The following is a 19,035-nucleotide window of genomic DNA, read 5'->3' as shown; positions in this document are numbered from 1 at the left end:
TTCATCACACGGACGCCTGCGCTCAGCAAAAGTAGAACCGGGATGCAGCAGAGTTAAAGACAACACCAAAGAGAAAAAACATCAACAACAAGTGCACAACCCCTGGTTTGCAAGGCTGCTCGGAGGACACATCTGCCTCTGCATAGAGGGAGAGCAGATGGGGGGAGAGAGAGAGATAAAGGACAACAACAGTCCAGGCGCTGTCTGAGAAGTTGGACTGTCCCTTCAACCCCAGTTTGCTACAGCGAGCAGCAGGCAGCAAACATCAGCTGCCATGACATCAGACTATTCGAGAGAGATGGGAAGAGGGAGTGATGAGCGAGGGTGGAAGTGGTGGGGCGTAGGGTGGGGGGTGGGCACAGTGCATTTGCAGCTGCTGCAGTCATCCCTGCCAGACACCTGCTCAGGCAGCGGGTGTAAACAAGATCATACGTAGCCCGCAAGCACTCTCTTTCTCCGTCTCTGCTCTCACCTCACACACACTCCAAAGATTAGAAAAGAAGAAAAAGCAGTCCCAGCTAGGCCAATATGCAGGTATGACATGACAGAAAATGAAAATAACAGAAGCACGAGGAGAAGCAGCCCTACCGGCAGGGAGAGACAGCGAGCAGCCCGGCATATGGTCGACACTGGCAGCGTGAAGGCAGGGGACCATCCTTCCACATTCACCTCCAGCTTCAGAGAGAGAGAGAGACAGCTCGGGCCCTGCTGTACTCTGAGTCCCCTCAACACCACCACCACCACCACTTTCTGTCACTCTCTCAGTATAGCCCCTCCTCTATTCCCTTTCTCTAACTCTCTGTTTCTCTCTCTCTAACCCCCACTCACTCCCTCCCTCTCAGTGGAGTTGTGTGTCCAGCCTGACGCAGCCTGGCAAGTCCTTGCCGCTCGCTGCCAGCACAGCAAGGTCAAGGTTTTTCTCTGCACCTAGTCCTTCATCCTGACAGAGAGCGAGAGAGAGGGAGGCAGCACTGAGACCTGAGTGCATGCAGCCTTTTCATGCACCGGCTTATTCTCCTCTCTGGGCAAATGTGCAGTAATTAATGAGATGAACTGCTCCGAGTTTGATTGCAGGGAAACATGCAGACAGCAAAGTGGGAAATAAAGAGGCGTAAACATCAGTGATTCTTCTGGGAAAATGGTGAATTTAATCCGTATGACTGAACAAGAAATGATCTGTTTTTGCTGAGTAAGCCTCTGAGTTTGATATTGTGAAGATTTTAGACTGACAGTGATGCCAATAACTGATAGCTTGCTTGGAGAAAAAAAGTGTATATTTACTCCATTGAGCCAAAACAAAAAAAATATTACCTCCATGTTGTATGTGGGATCAATCAGCAGGTATAAAGATATGATTGAAAAAGGCAGGGCCCAAACTGCAAAGTTCACATGATGGTAATTCGACAGTAGAGAGACCACATTCTGACGGTGGTGTGACTCACCATCAACAGCAGCAGGATGTTGGAGGAAGTGTTGGAATAAGTCTCATCCCATTCTAAGTCACAGCTTACATGACCTATAGGATGTGCTGCTAATGTCTTGGCACCAGATAGATAGAGGAATCTTCGAGGCCTGGACTCTAGAAGACCTGTGATCGGTTAGAGGTAATTTGGCTGCATGCAAAGACTGACAGCATATTAGCTACTTAGGTGGTCAGGATGCTTTGGCACATTGGTAACCTTTTGTGATTTGACCAATTTTAAATGCTTTCATTTAAGAACTTTGACTATTTGTGGATTGGAATGAAGTGGTATTTAAAAAGCCATATTACCTTTTTCACATGCATTTATGAATCCACGCACTTGAGCAATTTATCTACCTTGTATTAAACTCATGGCAAACTGTGGAAACTCACAGAGAAACACACAGAAAGGCCTTTACCTACCAGGAGGTTTGAACCAGCTGCCTTCTAGCTGTGAGATAATGCTACTTTTTGGATAATAACCCAAAGTATCTGAATTGAAAATACCTCCAAATCATTACTAAAGTTAAAGTACTACCATTAGTACTGACTTTGAGCTCTACTTGGTTTCTATGTTTAGCTGAAACCCATTACTACAACACCACCACCATCAACAATAACACAGCAGCGTGGCATTAAGCCAATGGTCTAAATTTAGCTAAAACTGTGAGGTGATAAGCACTGCTGAAGCTGACAAAACTGGCTGAAAGGTGGTGATGAAGCACGCAGTCCTGCATCTGACAGACGATGGAAGTCAATTAAACAGACTAACAGAGAGAAGCGTTCTTTTTTTAAATGAAGGAGCTTCTAAGAGTGTACGACTCACTGTTTCGACAATGAACTGCAGCTGGCATGGAACGGCATTAATATCCTGAGCTCGTTTCTCTGTCCACTTGCTGAAAGTTTGCCAGGGGTCATGTCCTCTTCCAAGACTGGCACTCACAGGCTTGTGGCCACTACTGTTTATACAGCGAGGCCACGAGAAACCGACATAAGGAGAGAGTGGAGACTACTTACTGTGCTCCTATCACTGGGCCTATAGGATTACTAGTAATGGGATTTCCCACTAATGGCTCCTCCTGACAGGTGGCGTCCCAGTTTAGATCACATCACCTAGGTTTAAATATTTCTCTTCCATGTGCTGCCAAAAAAAAAACTGCCTTAGCTGTTTACACCAGCGTGTTCCCTGCAGCGAGAATAAAAATAACTACTAGTACCTTCAAATAATTCATTCTGCAACCAAGTGACACCGACATGACAGCACCTTGAAGAAAGCCAGATTACTGAATCAAATCGTGTTTTTAGTTTGCTGTTTCTAAAAGATGAAACTCAAGACAGCAAAAACAGAAAGACAGGGCAAACGGGTGGATTTGGAGTACATATACCTACCTATGTAGTGCTAACAGGCTAATACAATGCTAGGATTTTAGTCAGAAAACCTGAAGCATGGATGAGTTTAACCCCACAGCAGGTCAAATTATTTCCACTAAAATGCTCCAAAAGCCACAAACAGCATTACACAAGAGAGAGGTCGAGTTCAGAGAGGTATTAGCTGAGCTAACAAAAACCTAGCAGGATCCCATCTGACACTCAACGGAGACCGAATATAATAATGCACAAATTCGAGCCTGAACAAGTTTAAGAATAACCCCTATGAGCTTTCTGTGGGGAATGATGCAGTCAGCCTCACAGCAGCTATTTCAACTTCCACACTAGCTTCATTTCTCAGTCGTAGAAGTTGCTGTTGAGTTAGGGGAAAACTGTATGTGCTCTCATATTAGCTTTAACAACACTAACTGGATTCCACCAGTCACAAGCACAGACTGCATAAAAAGATATGGAATAAGCTCTGGGTCAGAAACATTGATTTGATTTTACATGTCCATCTAATGTATATCAGAATATGTGTTTTAAAGAGACACTCAGGAGTTGCTTTTAGCACCTTTCTCTTGAGCAAATGTAGTTTTTGTGTTTCCACCATTTCTAGTGGGACAGAGTTGTAGCAGGCAGCCCTGAGATTTCCTCGACAATGTTATGCTTTCCTCACGTGTCTCTTCTCCAGACAAAGTTAACTAAGATACACCTTGTCTGGCTGGTTGTGTCTCAGGCAGGGAAGGGAAGGAAAACAAAGGGGAGACGGAGAAAGACAACAATAGCTAGAGGCTACGTCATAATGTAATGGCGCTAATGAGGATAAAGGAGCTTGTTATCGTTTCTCCATAAGCCTCTGAAAGCAGGACAGCCTGTGACATCACAGGCATCAGCAGCAGCGCTTCAAATGTTGCAGAGCAAACCAGAGGAAGAGCACGAAGAAAGCCAGAGAGATCTTTCAGCCTTTTAAATCTAGCTGGAAAAGGCTGATAATTTTAAAAAAGTGCAATTTTTAAAAAGTATATTTTTTTAGTATATGGTAACACTTTCCAGTTTGAATCCAGTTTAAGTTTCTATGTGCAAGAAAGAGGCTCCTATTTATGTGTTTTATGTATAAAATAAATAATGTAGCTCTGACTTCAGATAGAAGAGATTCTTGGATGTTCCTTGTCCTATTTGGCAGTTTGAGGAAAAATTCAGAGCCAGTGCCTGATCTGGGACCACAAGATGGTAGTGAGACCTGCTATGGTCTGTGGTTCAGAGATGGTGGAACTACCAAAAAAATCATGAGGCTGAGCTGGAGGTGGCAAAGCTGAAGAGGTTAAGATGTTCAGGTTTCCAAGAGAACCAAGAGTACATCACAGGGACAGCTCAGGCTGAGCAGTTTGGAGGAGGAATGATTGAAATGGTCTGGACATGTGCAGAGCAGGGATAGTGGATATATTGGACAAAGGATGTTGAAGACGGAACTGCCAGGCAGGAGGAAAAGAGGAAGACCACAGAGGGGGTTCTTGCATGTAGTGACATGCAGAGAGTTGATGTTATGAAGGAGGATGTTGGGGTTGTTGTGAATGGAGCCAGATGATCCCCTGTGGTGACCCCTGAAGGGAGCAGGTGAGAAAAGTAGAAACAAAAGTAGAAGAAGAAAGGAGGAAGAAGAAACCTGATCTGAAACCACTCCACCAAGTCTTGACTATGTAAGTACTGCATAATTTTAGAGCAGCATATTCACTTTGCTAAAACAGCAGTTCTTAGAAACAAGAACAGATTATATCAGGATGATAGGTGGTGACGTAATTATGAAGCTCTCTGGCTAGTTGGCTAGCTGCTTCTTAGATCATTCACAGGTTGAGCCAACAACACACTGTCCCCTCTTCACTCACATTTTCAGCTTCACTTACAGTTTATAAATCTCAACAAGCAGTGCCCCCAGAGTGTCAAGTCACTATATGCAGCAGCAAGTGCTCAGTGGCTAAGTTCTGGGTCTGGGCTGTAAGACTAGTTACATGAAAATTAACCATATGGCAGTTATACATATTTGGTTTTACAGCTCTGTTCAAAGACTTCCACACCTATCCAATTTCATACCCTGAAGGCCAAAATACAGGGAGAGAAGCAACAAAACTCCCTTTAAAAATAGAGCAGATATCAACAACCATGACATGACATAGCATGAATAATATAAAGGGTTGAGGTGGGTTGCAAAGCACCTTGGAGTGACAGCAGCCACCGTGCTATACTGGCCTGAAGCAGCCAGCACTACGCTTCATATGAAATTAGCCAATCATCATTTTTGCACAGTAAGACTCATGATCACAGGTTTCTGATGAATAAATCCAAACATTAGCCGATTAGCAACGCGCTGATTTTTTACATTTTATTTGATATATTTTTTGTAATATTTTTGGATTTCTAAACTTTGGATTGAATCAAAGAAAAGATATGTGAATGCATCATCTCAGAGTTGAGAACAGAATTACTGCAGGCATTTATTGAATACAAAGATTAATCCAGACACAAATAGGCAGGTTAAAGTTTATGTTGGCCGACCATTTTTAAGCTTAGTGTGAATGCATTTAAATGGAAGGCATTTACACAGAAAATGAGAGTTTATTGTATCCAGCCGACTTCTGAAAAACGGCCTTGAATGCATGACAATTAATGTGCGGACACAGAGTGATCTCAGAAACACGAGAGAGAGTGGAGTAGAAGTAAAGTCAGTGCCATACAGAAGAAGATCAAGGAAAAGTTTTAGGCGTGACATCCTTGAGACAGCTCAGACGGGGTTTGTAATTAGAGCTGGGCAGATGTAGGAGTTACATAACAGAGGTACAGCCTCGAGAAATAGTTGATGTAACAGAGCGTTTTAAATGATCAAGACTGGTTTCTCTGAAGCTCCGGGTTCACACTATGGTAACAGTGCTTCGGAACATAGTAGCACAGTGTAGTCCACTGAAGCGTACACTGTAAGTACTTTTGTGTGGTTTTCAATTAATATTTTCACACCAAGCAAACAATCCAGAGCAAAAGAAGCTGCAATTTCATCCTGATGAAGGCTGAGGTAGAAGAACTTTTACCATTTTCTGCCATCCATCTATTGTTAAGGTGAAAGGCAGGGGCCACCCCGGACAGGTCACCAATCTTTCACGAGGCTCCGATACACTCAGAGATCAATATAATAAACACTCTCTGACTCTGAATGTGTATGATAATCAACTATAACCACAGTAAATGTAAAATGTTTGTAGATTCAAAGGTTTTTGTGGAGAAATTCATACATGACTAACCTAAGAAAGGAATTTTATTGGACGCCAACTTACTGCTTGTGCATCATTGGTGTTTTAGAAATCAGCTTCTAAAGATAACAGAGAGCAAAAGAACCCAGCAGCTCATTTTTGGCCCCCAAGCAGCAATTTAATTTGGCTGTGCAAGTGATGGACTAAATGACTAATAAATATGGATGATCAACAGAATCAACACACCAGGCCTTTTAATTTATTTAAGCATCCCTTTTTCTTCTTGCTAATACTTTATCACACTTTGCATAAGAATTTAGTTTGTTTCCGCACATTTTGTATCCACGTAATGTGATGTGTGCACACAATTTGGTGAGCCAAATGACACGAGTACACTGTTCTTCCTGGAAACCCTGGATCTTGGCACACGTGGGTGTGCTACTGTGACACCAGAATGCTTAAATACATTTTTAAAATCCAAAATATGTCTTTGAATAATGTTGCCACAAGCTTGCTTTGATAAAGAGAACCGAAACACAAAGATTTCATGTCATAATTGCCTGAGCTTCACGCCCTGAGCAGTTATCAAGCCTCTGCTTTGAGCTGCATTCACACACACACACACTGAACACTGTCCAGACGTGTCTCATAGCAACAATATGAGAAATGGCTTGCTCCACCTCTTAAACTACAGCCATGCCTTTATTAGAATTAATAAAAAAATAAAGACATTTCACTGTGTTTCCCTCTGGATCCTTTGGTGGTTGAGCTGAGCTAACATGTACCACGGTCCCCTGTTGATTTTGTTTCCCTCTGTTGGCTGTGTTGCTAACTGAGCAGTAGAGGGCGTCATTATTCCAGTCATCGCGCCCTTTAGTACATCAGGAGCACGAAGAGCACTTTGACATTAAGAGCCAACAGTGTGATTAAAACTAGGTGAAAAAGCAGCATTCATTTGGCACATCAGAGTCTCCCATCGTCCAAAACGAACACCTGACTCTGCTCGCGTCACCCATGTCTTTCTCCTCGGGCTCAGGACATACTGGACGACGTAAACCTCGGGCCTTTGCCAGAAATTATAATTGGGGTGAGAGGACCTGCTTTCACATGAGGCAGAAATAGATTTTTCTTTTACTTTTTGTGTCACTCACTTTAAACAAAGCTTTGTCTCCTGTTAGAGTGAAGTCCCTCTTTCTTCTCCCACCAATTAGAGGCGAGCACGCTGAGCGAGGGGGAGGAGAGAGGACGGGCCATCTCCATCGGCCTGCATACCACTCAGGGGAGCTCATTAGAGGCGCCCGCAGCCCAGCGGCTTGGTGTTGTGCTGGCACTACTTCTGACACCACATCAGCACTGTCGGCTTCAACGCCACGAAGAGAAACGAGTCGGCGTAAGAAAGCAAGACACCGTCTCCTGACAGCCTGTCACAACATTAAGGTGTCCAGATGTAACACGCTACTAAAGACAGCGCTCACAGCATGTCTGCTTTCTCACAGCGGCCTCCTGGAACCACAAATTGAATCGTGGCTTTTACTTTTTGTGGTACAATGAATAAAGCAGCTCAAGCTGATAACGGCTGCACAAATCTAAGCAGACACTTCACACAGACCAGGTTGATGTTATCACTTTGATAGAAATGATAAGTCACTTCCTCAGAAAAGCACCTCTGTACAGGAAACAGAATCTGAGAAGAATCCTCGAAAATGAAACCAGGCCTTGCCCCACAGCCTGCGATGTCAGGACGGACGGCGTCTGCAGAAAGGCAGCGAGGGCCTGGGTTGTGCTGCGTCAGGGCTTCTGTCGGAGCATTTAAACATCCGTCCACGCACATGTGAGCAAGCAGCAGGCTCTGCGCAGGATCCGGGATTCCCTCTAACACACAGCGGACCTGCTTCAAGCCACGAGGAGGCGGCTGCTTTGTTTTGGTACCAGGACCGGCTGGCATTGTGTGCACTGAAATACGGTGCGCAGAAAGGCATGCTACGGTGCCTGCTGGATGGGGTCCATTGAGTCACCACGGCAACAGACGGCAGATGTTTGTGTGTTCTGGCAGAGCTGGAATTAATGAGTGTTTACCGTCAGGCAGCTGAGTGCCACCTCATGGCCCGACGCCATGCATCACTTTAAAGATAAATCCGATGTAGTACGAGAGTTCAATAAGAAGCGTACTGTTGCTGGATTTGTGAGAGAAACGTCTTCAATATAACAGTTTGGATGCTAACAAACCATAAATGCAGATGTACTGCTACTGACTGTAGGGAGGGGTTTTCATCAGACGATCTGATCATTTAAAAGCAGAGCCAGAGTGGGACAATGGCAGAATCATTCTCCAAGTCTTTCTACAAGATATGAGAAGACTAGAAGCCAATCCCCCCCTACCAATCCCCACTTCCCCAAATATTTCAGGCCTCTTTTTTTTCTCTTTATCCTGAACTGAAAGGAGCATCTCAGTTTCATGCTCTCTCTCTCTCTCTCTCTCTCTCTCTCTCTCATACCCATTTACACGCACAGACACGCAAATCACAATCTGTCTGTGTAGAAGAAAAGAACTCTCACACTATGCAGCTTATCTGGGATTTTTTTGGGTGCGCTGCCTATGCCCCTCTCGCATGACTTATAAATTAATCAGTGTGTTCATGCGGCACTTTTTAATGCTGCTGCATAGAAGCAGTGCTTGAGTGTTCCTTGCATATTAGCGACCACAACAGACGTGCACTGTGTCCATTCCAACTGGTCCGTGTCTGAGCAAGCGTGTTCTGACACACTAGGGTATGCTAAAGACACGCAAGCCACGTGAACCTTAGGGATCAGTGGATTGCCCAGTGGGCTAAGACGACATATTCTTATGGCAGGTTTTCATGAAATGCAGTTTAATCAGATGCTATCTGCTTCTTTTCATTATGAAGAAGGCATTCTTTAGCATTGCTGCCTTGATGTTGGTTATTGAGAGATTTTAGTCCTGAGATCAAGTCTGCAATCGAACATGTACCGTGCATGTGTGCATTCATTCCATAAATTTCAACATTTAAAAGATTTGCCCATATACAAAAAAACCTCTGTGGGGAGATTAAAGCACTCAAATCTACTCTGACAGAGTAGATTCAGGACGAGATCTTGGTTTGGGGTAAAATATGTCTCATCACAATAGCGGCCCTGCATGCAGAAAAAAGGTGAGCTGGGAGTGACAGATATGTCTCACTAATAGCATAAACTGGTGCATCATTCACTGCTGCTAAAGGATACCTTGTGCAAAACAGACATGCCAGTGACTTTCACTTAATTGATGCCCCTTGAAGACATCCATGGATTGCATCATAAACAGCATCAACCAAGCAAGTGACTAATTGATGATCGCTGTGGCTGCTGTGACTCTGTGAAAAGTCAGAGCAGGCTGTTTGAAAGGAGGATACACAGACAAATTTATCGTTTTAAAGGAAATATGTTTCTGCTTCTTTATTATTTTGAATGATACACCTTGGAAAGTTCACGGGCAACAGGATTCTGATACATTGGCCTAATCCAGGGATGTCAAACATAAGGCCCAGGAGCCAGAGTCAGCCCCAGTCAATGTGGCTCATTGGATGGTTTTGAAAAATGTGAAGTAGGACATAAATTCTGGACTTTTCACTCTATTTTTTTTACAAGTTTTATAGCTTTTCCTAGTGACAAAGATGTCCCCCATGGCCATTCATACTACACCAAATTGTGTAATTACAGAGTTCTTAATTTTACACATTTACTTCTAACAATTTAAGCCCAAAGAGGGGTGCTGACAGAGCAGAGCATTTTTTTTTATCATGTAGAAAAACTGAGACTCAATGTTGAAACTTCACTTCTTTTTCTCATATCAAGCTATCTCTAACCCTAACCCACATAAGATCAAAGTGGGCTGTACGTGGCCTGCAATGTAAAATGACTTTGACATTGTCTTAAGTTAGAAACAAATCAAAGTATGTAAGTGTTTAAAAAAACCACTTTGACCCCATGTTTCAGGTTTAAACAGGTCAGCAAATGGGCTACTGAATCATGTGCAAATGTATTAAAGCTAAACTTGTAAGACTAAAGACTTGGACAGGAATTTCCTTTGAGCTTTAGTGTTCACCTGCCACGATCAGTTTGGCGGCCATTTATATTTAACAAGTATGCAGGATGCACCATAACAGCTGAAAACATTTCACAGAGCACACACACACAGCTACAGCTGAGCGGCAATCAAACAGCCCGGCAAAAACCCACTACCTTTAGGTCCTGGCTGCTTTGCGCAGCCAGATATTAAATAATGTGTGGCATGCTTCTGCACTGTCACTACAAAGCATCCTTCCAAAGTGCTGTCTCTGGTGAAAAATGATGATTCAGCGACATCTGTGACGAGGTTTTAGTCAAAGAGTGAAAACAAACCTTTGAAAAAAGAACAAATAGAAATAGAATACAACAAAAAGTCCACAAATTGTTTGCATGGACTTCCTTCAAAGACAACTCGTATTGATGCAGCATGAGAGCTCATTTCTGCAAGAGAGCTCTTGTCACCGTGACTTGATAGAGGCGATCGGATGAAAGCTGCCGGCGTGAAGCACAAGCAGACCAATATGATTGTTAGAGACTCTTTGAAGAATTGTTGTTTTCAAAAATGAGAGTGGTAAAGTCACGAAAAGGAAACAATATCACAGAAAGTGGTGGAAAATGCCAACGACAGCCATTATGTCTCTGATGTCCATTTTCATTTGAGCTGTGTGGATAATCTGCTATGAATTTCTAATGGGCCCGAGCTCTCCTGTGTCATCAAATACTTTATCTGTACAATCCATCAAAGGGACACCTCTGCGGGCCGAAATGGAGACTAGGAAGAAACCATAAAAGGCTGCACATAAACACGCAACCGCACACTTATGAAAACATTACTGACCTCCGGTGTAATTATATCTCCACCTGCATCCCTCGGCTCTTCAATCAAAAATGACAAACTGCCGGCAAGCAGGCCCATTTTCCTAGTCTCTAATAAAAGTCTCCAGACCACACCCACTCCCACAGAGTGGCATTAAAAGCTAATCAGATATTAAAAGGCTTTTCATTAGGGTCCAGAAGAAGACAGACTGGTGTGTTGGGACCACTAACTGAGCAGCAGGGCTTCCCAGTAATTACCACTGGTCCACCACCTGCACCCTCCCTCCCCAGTCACACTACCATCTCATCCTGCTGCTCATAAAACATGCTTCCACACAGCTGTGCACATCTACTAGCCATAGACCCTATCTGAGACAATGGACCCCTGGAAACGTCACATTGAGGACGCGAGGGCCGTTTGCAGTCAGTTTGAATCTCTGAGTGGTGGTTTCACAGCTGTTTTCATGTTTTGTTCATTTGTGATTTTTTTTGTGCGTTTCTGTGGAAATGTTGTACTTGTTTATAGCCCTTACTCTGTGCTTTTATTATTTTGTGTAGCATTGCTGGAAAACTCATTGTGCAATAAACTTGGTCATATACACTGGAGAGTGTATGACTACATTCAAACAGTGCACACACAAATACAGGATTTCTTTTATTATCTGAAATCTCATTAAAAACATTAGTGAACCATCACCACTCCCAAGGAAACTTTGTCTTTTGTGACTTCCTTCTTGGACCCTATTATGTCAGTTTCTATAGTCACAGAAGTCACACATTTGAATCCTGTAACACCATGAAAGTTGGGGACTGGTGGTGTTTGCGATAGCAGATTGAAAGTTTGATTTAAAATTATTCTGATTCATTAACATGCATGCTGGTTAATAGTAAGCAGCCAATGCACGGGTTTCACTAATCTAATTTTACTTGTAGACTTGTTTTGTAGATAGTGTTGTCACGACTGCCGCGGCAGCCATGTGAAGTCGAAGGGAAAAGGACCCAATCGCAGGCACTGACGATGCAATGAGTGATTGCAATTTATTGACATGAGGTAATAATACAGACAGAGCCAAGATGGGACAGACGGAAGCTAAGAACAAACCTAAACTGGGACAATCTAACCAACAAATCTAAAACCATAACTCACAGGAAAACATAAAGAGTGGAACACAGGATGACACATGAAGGTAACACAGATGGACCAGTAACAAGCAGAAGAAAACACAGGGCTTATATACACACAGGAGCAATCAGGGAATGGGAGACAGGAGGGAAACACAACTGGGAGAAATCAGAGCTGACGAGACAAGAGGAAGCAAAACCAGGCACACTACACACAGGACAGGGACTATCAAAGTAAAACAGGAGGTACAACAGGCACGCACAGACACGAGACATAAGACATGGCAACAGGAAGGAAACACAGAGACACAGAACAAAAGGAGCTCAAAATACAAAACAGAAACCAAACCTAAGAACAAGAAAATCTTAACATGAATTAACTTTAAACACAAGATAATAATCCAAACCAAAACCACCATGTCCACAGGCTCAGGACAAGTGTAGGAACATTTCAGGCATTTCTAAGTGATAATGATTTCAGCTGTAATCACCTTTCAACATTTTCTTTTTTCTTTTTCTGGCTTGATTTTAAATGAGCCAAAAACGCGAGAGCATAATTTGCAGTCATTTGGGGTTGCAGCACTGCAGAAAATGTGCTTATCTTTGTTGCAAGAGGTTTGGCACAAAAGGCCCGAACAGTTTTCTGCATCACACTCCACTGAAGAGAAATGTCATGCAAAATTAATTAATTAATTTAAAAAAAATGAAGGATGTCCTTGAGCAAATTCTGACATTGTGGACAGTTTGTCCTTGGGGGACAGTTACCAACACGGGCTGTGACGACGTTCAGAACATACGCAATATATATTTACTTCTCCATAGCAGTGCATTCACTGACTCATATGGACAGAACTGTAAAGCGTCTGTCGCCAAGTCCAGCTTCACTTCTTTACTGTTGGGCCTGCTGTACAAAGCAAGCATGGCCCGCTACACTGATGATTAGTGATGTCTGGATGAGCAGCAGGCGATAAGGCAAAGACTCTCCCACCCCCTTCCACTCCCCCACCCCCAGAATCCCCCCACCCCCCGCCCCTCAATCTCCTCCGCATTAATTATGACATTGGTAATAAAGGAAAGTGTTTAACGGGCAGGAATTGCAAATGAGTGGGAATTGATTGGGCCTTCTCTCATACTAATTGATTGCAGACTTCAACCAGAAATAATAAAAGCGGATGAAGAGGAGGAGATGAGGGAAAGAGAATGAAAGCTGGGTGGGGTGAGTTAGGGGATGGGGGGTTTATTTAAAGGGCGGGTGGCCAGCAGGAGGTGGAAGTGGGAGGAGAACAGGCGTAAAGAGGTCAGAAAGGGTAAACACAATTGATGCAGCAGCTTACAAATAAGGAAAGTGTGTCTCTAATTACTGTTATTATTCTATTGTAAAAGTGCATTTCTCAGATTTGCACAATTAATCAGTGCGATGCAAAACACATGGGGTGACAACATGCAGTCCAAACATATAATAAAACACTCAGTTCCTGCAGCCTTTGCAAATGCACCACACCATTAACAACATGCATTTCCTCAAGCAGTAATAGCACTAATGTCCATCCTCTGTCGACACACTGCCGCTCCTGGCATATGCTACACAACAGTGAAAACAAAAACCCCGAGCTGCCAGTGAACGATACTCTCCCATAATACAAGCCGAAGGGTGTGGGCACGAAGCAGGCGGTGTTCCAGGAACCATTAGCCCCCTATTGATTAGCTACGTAACATTATAAACTATGCTGCAGTCATATTAACTAAGCTGTTCATGAAGTGAATAGCCGAGAGCTTAACCTCTCTCTTTTATTCATTCATAGCTTTGCTCCTTTGTTTTCATGAGATGAAAACTGAAACAAAAAGCTAAATCGCACATTCCAGGTGAAGATGAATTCAGACTTTTTAAACGAGAGAGCAATATTCGAAATTCTGTTTAATAAGCTGCTTAAGTTTCCTTCTCAAAACCTTCTACTTGACTACCCAGAGGTTTGGGGCGATAACTCGACTCAAACAATTGCAAATGCATAATATGTGACTAGCCTGATGTTAGCAGGGTGTTCACACTGGTAAATGCTGGTGAGTGCCACTTCCAGCTGGAACCTAGCAATCCTTTCTGAGTTTACAAAGATGGAGCCGGAGCCCTTCCTGAGGATAATGGCCTGGCTCACACCATACTGGGAAAAGCACTTTGGAAGGGAAAGGTCCTGGTGAATATGGTTAGCATTCAATAGTTTAGATTTTAATTGGTTATGGGATACTATGAGAGCACTGCCGAGCTTCTAATCCATCAGAGGGCCGTGACCAAGTGGCACATTGCTGTTACCAGAGTCGGAGTGAATTTAGGCTTCACGGGGCAGCTAGGGCCGGGTCAGGAGTACCTCTCCTGGACCACTGACAGCTCAGGGTCATAGTCTAGCTGACGGAGGTAGAGCGATCCAAGCTTTGGCCATTAATGTTTGATGAGCTTGGCCTCACTGGCATGTATAAAAGATGGAGGAGGACCCCAGGTGGCAGTGGCGTCCCCCTCCCCCCAAGAGCAACTATCCGATCATTATTGACCGAGCCATCGGCCACCGCTAGTGGCACCTGATAGTGATTAAAAAGGGACTCAGAGCACAGCAGTTTCCTGAGCTACAGTGACATGCCATTATTTTTGAGAGATTTATTCTTGATTATGGCAATTTAAATCCATCATAATTTTATCCAAGCATGTACTGAGATCATTAGAAAGAGATCTTGTCTAACTGAAATATTATGGTTTATCTCCTCACCTGCTGTGTATATGCAGACATGGTGAAAAGAAGATTTCAAATGCAACATTAACATGATTCCCTCTTTTCTCCCGTTTTTCCTACAGAACTGTAAGCTAAACATTCAGATGCTCTCTGTTTCAGTAGGGGCAGGAACATGTGACATCTACCAACAGAATGTGTCCATGTTTAACCTCCATAGTCATTTAACTGGCACTCACTCATGTAAATGAAGTAGACTCATTTTATAACGCGTTTTCATGTACATTACAGTAACTGTACAATCTGAATACACATACAATGTTCCTGAGAAAAACGTTTTCACTTGATCTTTATTATTAATCATTTAAACATATTTAAGTAAACAATGAAATGAATGCTACACGTGTATATATCATCATAAATCAAAATATTGTGTAAAGTATATCAAAAAGGGTTCAAATTTTTTATTTCACTACAAACCTCTGGAAATACTTTTCAAAAGAATAAAGGAAAGTTTGAGCTCTTGAAGTACTTATTGTATTATAATATGGTTTTTTGCTCAGATTTCTCACCAGTGAAACTGATTTCTAAACTTTATTAAACAGGAAAATGATGATATTTGGGGTTAGCCTATACCTCACCAGCTGGAGCGTTTAACCACTTTTTGTTTTATATAGACTAGGCATAGGAGTAAAGGTGAGGGGGAACTAGAGCTAATGTTGAGTTAGCACTGCCAATACCCTTAGGCTGGTTCATTTAAAATAAATGAACTACACAAACTATGAAATATTTAAAAGGTAAATTAGTACTGGCTTGCCATTTTTTGCCTCTGATAATGTCTTGGGCTGAGCCCTGTAGCTCACTTTATCAATCAGGATCCAGGTGAACACATTTGGATTAAATATGATAAAAATTTTAAACACACGAGAGAGAAAAAACATTAAACAAACACAGAGTCCAAACAGGAGTCCAGGAAAGAAGACCTGGATCAAATTACAGGCGGCAATAAGACACTGTGGTGTTAAATTATTTATAACACATTATTGGCATGCAGTCCAACAACAAGCAGCTTATTAAGGGACAAATGTGCACTTATGCATTATCCTGACGTTCGACTTCTTCAAAAGTAACGACAGAAACAGCTAAACACAACACTGTGTCTAGTTGCAGAGATTTAGATTATAGCTATAGAGTTTCTGTATCGTAAGTGTGGCATCGGTCGTCAGTGACACCACAGTGAGTCAAACACGCCTAATCAGGATGAAAAGAATTCCTTCCACATCAACGACAAAAAGTGTGAAATTGCTGAGGAATGGCAGAAGTACAGTGACACAGTAATGCAGACACACGTCAGTTATACCGACTGACATCCCAGCACACACAAAGCACAAGAACATAAAATGCAGTTTTATCATCATGTGACATTATTCTAGGCTGCAGACCAGCAAACATCTATTAACATCTGCATTTCCTTAAACAATCCGTTCAGCAGACACCAGTGAATTAGACCCACACTCACCATACGCCTCCTCCTAGGTGCTCTGTCTGTCTCTCGGTTGTGTTAAAAGCTCGTCTGCCTCCCGCCTGCCTGCCTCAGGTGTTCGACGGCAGAAAGCTCCTGAGATACTGCAGCTGCTCTTCACTAGTGACAGGGCAGAGGGAGTTTCTGTCAGACAGTGAATGGCCAACAGCTCACTGACTCCGCTCTGTACTCTTTACACAAGGCCCTCTACACCACCACTCCCCGCTTAAGGCAGAAATGACTTTACCATTAAAGTGCAGCCTTTATGGAGGACCAGGTGGGTATCGATTCACAACACAGGCGCACATCTGCTTGTAGACAACTCTCAACTGCCGTGTTTACACGCATGCCAGGAAGCTGCAGAGCTACAGTAATTGTCCAGACAGCTGAGGGTTTGTTGTCCAGTTCAGGAGGGAAACCGTATTTCCTCTCGTCGGGGAGACTAGGAGCACAGGAAGCAGACACACAGACACGTACTCCACTGTAGGTCACCTCAAACAGGCTGCAGCTCCAGTCTGAGTCCCCGAGTTAAATAAATAATGTCTGCACTCCTAGCAGATCAGGTTTGCTAGCTTCTACTATTTCACTGGCAAACCTTTTTAAATGGGCTGCATGAACACAGTCTTTGAACTAAACACCGTCTGCTAAGAGTTCAAACAAAGATTGGGACGCCTCTGCTGTGCAGCCAGGCTCTTTACAGGGAATTTATTACAAAAGCAGGTTAAAATTCCCTACAGAGAGTGAATACCTGGGGGGACCACTCTCACACTCACAGATGGGGTTGGTATGCAGACAGACATTCAGGGGAAGAATCAGAGAAACAGGGTGAGGACCTGCATGTGAGCACGTGAGTTATTGAGCTATGACTTCTGTCCTCAGGAATGTTCTGCAGACATGCTGCTCTACCATCAGCTCAGAGAGAGGAGGGCTACAAAAGGTCACTCTGCCAGAGACAGCAATAACACTGCAAAAGGTTTTAATTATGCAAAACAACCCAAGAACGCCAAAAAATCCTGTGTCAACTACTTGTAATTTTCACATATTTATTGAACTGAAAGTCCACCTCATCATTCCCTGTACAGAGATTTTGTGGATGTGGGTAAAAGAAGACGAAGCACCACGACAATGCTGGAAAGCAGAAAACGTTGATCTTCTTAAATGTTGTGCTAGAATTTTCTTCTGCTGCCACTGTTACTATCAAAAAAGTGGCAAAAAAAAGACTCTAGCGTAAATATAGACCAGGCTAATTAAAATCAGCTATTTAAAAACACCACACATTTGCCTCCAGATCATGTGTGTATGTGTGAGTAAATGTGTGGTCAATTTTAGCAGAGCAGACAGAAGGGACTCCAAGCCAAGAGGAAAAAGCATGTAACTGTGGCATTCATGAGAAATCGGCACGAACGGAAAATGTCTGATGGCCAAGTTACACAAGGCTGTTTGCGTGCGCAGAACCAGACAGAGATCAGAAATTCAATATAACGCCCGGACTTGCTGAGAATCCCAGGAGGAACATTTGTGTTGTGGCCGGCAGACCCAAGGAGACTGGAATTACAGGCCGTAGCAGTTTATGAATGGTGATTGTCTACTGCTGAGTCAGGCTGCTCTAGCCACAGTGGCCACTAATTTTAGCCTTGCTGTGGTGAAACCACTGTGAGGAACCATTAATGCTTCAGCCCATCCCCTGCAGCATCTTCAGTATGTTTAATACGACAACACAGATGGAGGGCACTGCATGGAACGGAGCATAGTAAGTCTTCTTCCAGTCATCTCCAAAAGAAACAACACTGTTTTTCTAAGCTACTGCTGAAACACTTTGCCCATTAAGTCATCAAATTATATGACTAATTTAATGATCAATACTTTCAGTAAGTGGTTCCTGATAGGGGTCATTATGGGTCCAGTTGGTTCAGAGGAATCGAGACCTGACCTGATTGTACCTGTGTCGTACTGGGACCATATTCTACATTAACTGCTCTAGTCTAATAAAGTTGGGTAGGGTTTCATTTTCCTGACACAGATCTAATTATCTTTGTATTAGAGTTGGGTCTTGCAGAGCTTGGATCACCCCTTTGGACACATCTCAGATTAAGAAGCCCAAAACTCGGCGTAACTGAAAGACCTCTAGTTTTAAATCCCAGACAGCACTGGAGGGTCACAGCGTGGATAATATAATTCTGTTTATTTGGGAAGATGAACATGATTAAAAAAATCATAGCTGTTAAGAAACTGGTAGATACTCAATCAGTGACATGGGGTCACAGAAAGGACACAAAAAGGTCACAGGGACCACTCACATGCTCAGCAGCCATTTTTCAAAGAAAAGTATTTACTGGATCAACACTAAGCTAATTAAACGAGTACTTTCCACCTGAAGTACCATACATTTGGATGTTTGGGCTCTTGTATAAAAATGAGTTGTTTCAAGATGGATGTTTTCACTATTCTGTAACATTTGATGGACTAAATGTTGAAAACAAAGGATTTAAATGATTTAAAACAGAGGAAAAAAAAAAACAAGAAATCAACTAAACAACTTTTGATCTTAAGTCATCTGATGATTTATTGCATACCACAGCTTTGTTTGTTTGTTTTAAAACTTGTGGTAAACCATACAGTCTCACAGTGCAGCCTAACTCATCTTGCAATAATCTATTTAAAAAAAGAAAAGGCTAACTTACCACCCCTGATCTACAGGTGTCCAATTTTATTAAAAAGCGTTACCCC

The 19,035-nt window shown here is 42.9% G+C and overlaps 1 protein-coding gene across 9 annotated transcripts in view; it reads right to left on the bottom strand.

Moving 5' to 3' along the window:
• Positions 1-19,035, bottom strand: part of iqsec1b (IQ motif and Sec7 domain ArfGEF 1b) — a 234,352-nt gene that overhangs the window by 42,645 nt on the left and 172,672 nt on the right. The window contains exon 1 of one of the 9 annotated variants that reach the window (XM_040003179.1): positions 2,289-13,046. The exons of 7 other annotated variants lie outside the window; for them this stretch is intronic. In XM_040003179.1, the coding sequence (XP_039859113.1) occupies positions 2,289-2,380 (92 nt within the window). In that variant the 5' untranslated portion in view covers positions 2,381-13,046. One more of the 9 variants, XM_040003180.1, reaches the window with a different exon arrangement.

This window comes from Simochromis diagramma, unplaced genomic scaffold (genome assembly GCF_900408965.1).
Source record: "Simochromis diagramma unplaced genomic scaffold, fSimDia1.1 OVJJ01000646.1, whole genome shotgun sequence".
NCBI lineage: Eukaryota > Metazoa > Chordata > Actinopteri > Cichliformes > Cichlidae > Simochromis > Simochromis diagramma.
Note: the sequence above shows the minus strand (reverse complement) of the source record. Positions and strands in the feature narration are given on the sequence as shown.